The 4,314-nt window shown below is 34.0% G+C and overlaps 1 protein-coding gene across 1 annotated transcript; it reads right to left on the bottom strand.

Moving 5' to 3' along the window:
- Positions 1–223: 223 nt before the first annotated feature.
- Positions 224–4,106, bottom strand: LOC311188072 (transmembrane protein 263; the record flags this gene model as incomplete). Its single annotated transcript, XM_084259842.1, has 2 exons — positions 224–510; positions 4,046–4,106. The coding sequence occupies 2 exons, from the start codon at positions 4,104–4,106 to the stop codon at positions 224–226; spliced, it is 348 nt and encodes a 115-aa protein (XP_084115968.1).
- Positions 4,107–4,314: the final 208 nt, after the last annotated feature.

Below are 4,314 nucleotides of genomic sequence, written 5' to 3'. Positions count from 1 at the left end.
ACATTTAACCAGATAAAAAGCTGGAATTTAAGTATGAGAAACCTTCATACACTGTGCTAGTATTGGTCTCTTCTTTTTAGACAAAAGCCAGTCATCAATACTTTCAACACAGCAGGTTAGAAGATAAAGGTCCAAAACAGATGACTTGGTTTATAGTCCATAACTTAGCAATTCAATGCCACTGGCATCATAATGCTGTGGAGAATGGGTGTATCTCCATATGTTAGTCAGACTTGTCTTTCTTCTTTCCTGTTAAGGGCACTTTGTTCACAACAGCAGACCCGACAGCTGTAACACCTCCAGCCACAGCAGACACACCCCCTTTCACCAGCCCTAATCCCATGGAAGGCACAGTTGTAACAGCTGTTTTGGTCACCTCCAGACTCTTTCCACCAATCCAAGCTACACCACCAATGGTGGCACCAACAGCTCCCTTTGTAACACTGAAGATACCCCCAGTCACACGGGATAACATGCCTGGTTGTTGCTGTGGATGGTCTTTCATTGAACCTGAGGAAACAAAGTGTGAGACAATCAAATACAAGTCTCTACTAAAAGCAAAGCAAACTGCAAACTTTCTAACTATCTCGAAATTGTTTTGACAGTCGGGCCAACCACATAAATACAAATCTGACACAGACACGAGCTCTTCCCTCAAGGCTACAGACTGGTTCACTGCTAAGTCTGAGTATCTCAGAAATACTTTAGAGGCTTATCAATTCTCATAATAGAAACCTAATTTAAATAACTATTTTGAATGTTTCTTGACTTACAATTTTGTTGTTTGTCAATCTATTTTATATCCTAAAGGAGTATGAAAAAATATATTTAGCCTTCATTTTGTTGGTACAGAATTCAGTCACTCATTGAAACACTCTTCTTCATTTTTAAAAGAGTGGTTCTCAAGTTATGGTCTAAAACTCCTGGATATCACCAAGACCATTACAAGGAATTTGAAGGTAAAACCCATCTTTGTAAAAATGTTAACACGTCATTTGTTTATTTACTTTCATTTTGCAAAATTTTCCACAGAAAATTCAACATAATTTTCCAGAAACTAAATGATGTGCAGACTACACACAGAAGCAGCTGTGAGAATATGGCTGTCTTGTTACAGCAGTCCCCCCTTATCTGCAGCTTCCCTTCCCTTCATGGGGGTTCAGTTACTCACAGTTCAAAAATATTATGTACAGTAGGATATTCTGAGAAAGACCATAGTCACATATTACTATAATTATTCTATTATTGTTAATCTCTGACTGTGCCTAATTTATAAATTAAACTTTATCATGGGTATCTATACATAGAAAAAAAACAGTATACATATGGGTTTTGGTATATCCACAGTATCAAGCGCCCACTAGGAGTCTTGGAACATATCCCCCTCAGATAAAGGGGGATTAGTGGAATCCAAACATTAAACCTGTAAAAATTTAAAAACAATGTCACCCTGCTCACAGTTACTCTTGTTTTGCAGAAGTCACTTTTCAAAAATGATGTTTATGATGTTAACATGTAATGGGACTATTGGGTTCTTTTAAGGAATAAAGTATTTCATTTTTCAGTTTTTATCACAAATGCAGTAAATATTGACAAAGACACAAGCTCTTTGAGGCCCTTAGTTTTTGAAAGTCGCAAAGTACCCTGAGACCACAAAGTTTGAGAACCGCTAACTTAAACATATAGTAAGCTCTTATTTAATGACATGGATTGGTTCTTTGAAAATACAACTTTCAGCAAAATGACATAGAATAAAAGCAAGTCCTTGAATAATTTCATTTTGTTCAATGGCAGTTGGGATTGTTTTCTTCTCAGCATTATAAGGAAATTACGTACTCTGGGTTTCTGCTGTATTTGGTTTTCTGCTCTATGTGTTCCTTAGTACAATTAAAGAGCTAGTGCTATGTTAAAATAAAATTATTCATCACTTAAAATCATATTCATCACTATCTAAAATCATTTTGTAGTGTTAAGAAACTACAGCTATTGTTAATACTTACTTCACTGACTCAATTCCTATAGTTTTTAAAAACTCTTCATATACTCCCAGAAAAGGTTACTTCAATATGAAAAATTTTGTATGAAAAATTCTGATTTATTCAAACCATAAGTTCTCTTTGCTTTGTCTGGGATTTTTTTTTTTTTTTTAAATAGAGCCACTCAAATTGGCAAGTAACTTCAAACTCAAGGCATAAAATGACTAGATTTCATAAAAATGTGTGTGCCTGATCTAATGATTTAGGCAGTAGTAACATAAGCAATGGTGTTTTTATTTTTCTAAACTGTATGGGTAAAATACTTGGGAACTATACAGTTCAGGCACTAACCACTGAAAAAATACAATCTCACTCAGAGAAAAGTAAACTGAGCTCCATCTAAGACCACCAAAACTACTAAATTCAAGCAGAATGTGGTTATCAAAGAAGGTAACATTAGGAAACTGACATCTGACAAAGGAAAAAAAAATGAAAATTGAGTTTTTCTAATATACAAGGCATAAATTTATCTTGAAATAGATTTTCTTTTCTTTTTTGGAAGTTTTATATCCTATCACAAGTAGGAAAATCTGAGTCAAAACACAGAAAAAGATGTAGCAATGGCTAAATTTGCAAAAATAAATTTTTTACTGACTTTGAATAATCAGTTAATATAATTTTTAAGTAACTGAAATAAAAGACTTAAGATATAAACATCTGAATATATTATAAAATTATGGAAAGGATTACATAATTGGTGTTTCTTTTGTAATCAAGGTGAGCACCACTAGGAAAAGGGGAAATCCTGATTTGAGGACTCATGCCGAATACCTTAATAATAATAACCCGCTGTGCCAAATTTGATGCACATGTTTAACGAAGATAGTTTTTCTCAGCCAAATCAGATAAATATTAATGCTATTGATCTCTTTAATTACAGTGTGGTATTAATTAACACCATATAAATGATCTGTTTTGCAGACTACTCTTGTTTAGCAGGTAATAATTTAAAGACATTCCCGAGGCTCATTCTCCTCGACAATTACACTCCTAGATGGTCTTTATTTTCTCTTTTCTGACTTCTTTCTTACAAAGTCCTTGTTAACTTTCTCACTGAGCCCTAACTTTTCTTTTCAAAACTCTACAGTTACAGTCCTAACTATAACTGTTCCAAGCTGTTCCTCTATCAAGCCACTAAACTCAAATTAGCTAGTTACATCCATCTTCTTTTAGGCTTAAATAAGCGCTTTTCTCTACCAATGTAAAGTATTATATGAAGACAATTTTGGACAATGGATAATAGGATTGGAAAGCAAATACAATACCTGGAGTCACTGTTTCCAGCCCTTGCCTCTTCCCAGAGACACCCTACTCTGCCTACCTGCCACTCTGGTCTGGTCTTTAGGCTACTTCGTCCCTTATTCTCCTATTTGATTCTCTTTCTTGCAGATGATGGTTGTTCTGTACAAACATGCAGTCATCCAATGAGATCATTCTTTGGAATGCTTAAAAATCTATACCAAAACCATAAATTAAAAATGCCTGCAGTCATTTCTGTATATAGTCAGGACATTGAAGTGTGTTGTTTAATGTTTCTAAGGATTTCAGAAGTAAAGGTAACAATAAAATTATCCCGGTCAGTTTTTTAGCTAATAGAAAATTTTAGCAAAGCCTAAGACCATGTACTAATAAAGGAAGAACTGCCAATTATAATGTAAGGAATAATCGTTTACCAGCAAATCTCAAGTGCCTCTTGAGTTGACTTTTTATATATATGATATCAAAACTTCCTCTGCACCCTACCTTCACTCTGTACAAATACTTTTACTTGTGAAATGGCCTTAAAAGAATGAGTAACAGAAAAAAAGATCATGCATAATAGTTACAGTGTACCCATTCACCAGTATCTGTGATTTCTTATTAGACCTAAAAATATTTATCTTTAATTGTTTTGGGGACAACTTACTGACAAAACAAGTATATTGCTTTATTTAAATTTAATAAAACAATAAGACCATCAACTCACTGGGGTATTTGTTTCTATTCTTAGTGTTCAGATGCATACCTACCTTCTGGTGGTTCATCACTAAGATATGACGGGATTTCTTGATTTTTATCCGCCTGATTCATGATCTCCTAAAAAAGCACATACACATTTCATTTTAATCTCAACATGAGATTTATCACATGCTAAATTCAGACTTAATTAGATTTGCTCAGACAACATTTTAAAACACACATTACAACAAGACATCTCATCTTGTTTCTCTCCTACTTTGTGGTGTTTAAGAAAATACTTTTAATTACCTACTGGACAACACTAAAGAGTGGCAAACAG

This window comes from Talpa europaea (genome assembly GCF_964194135.1).
Source record: "Talpa europaea genome assembly, contig: HAP1_SCAFFOLD_157, whole genome shotgun sequence".
NCBI lineage: Eukaryota > Metazoa > Chordata > Mammalia > Eulipotyphla > Talpidae > Talpa > Talpa europaea.
Note: the sequence above shows the minus strand (reverse complement) of the source record. Positions and strands in the feature narration are given on the sequence as shown.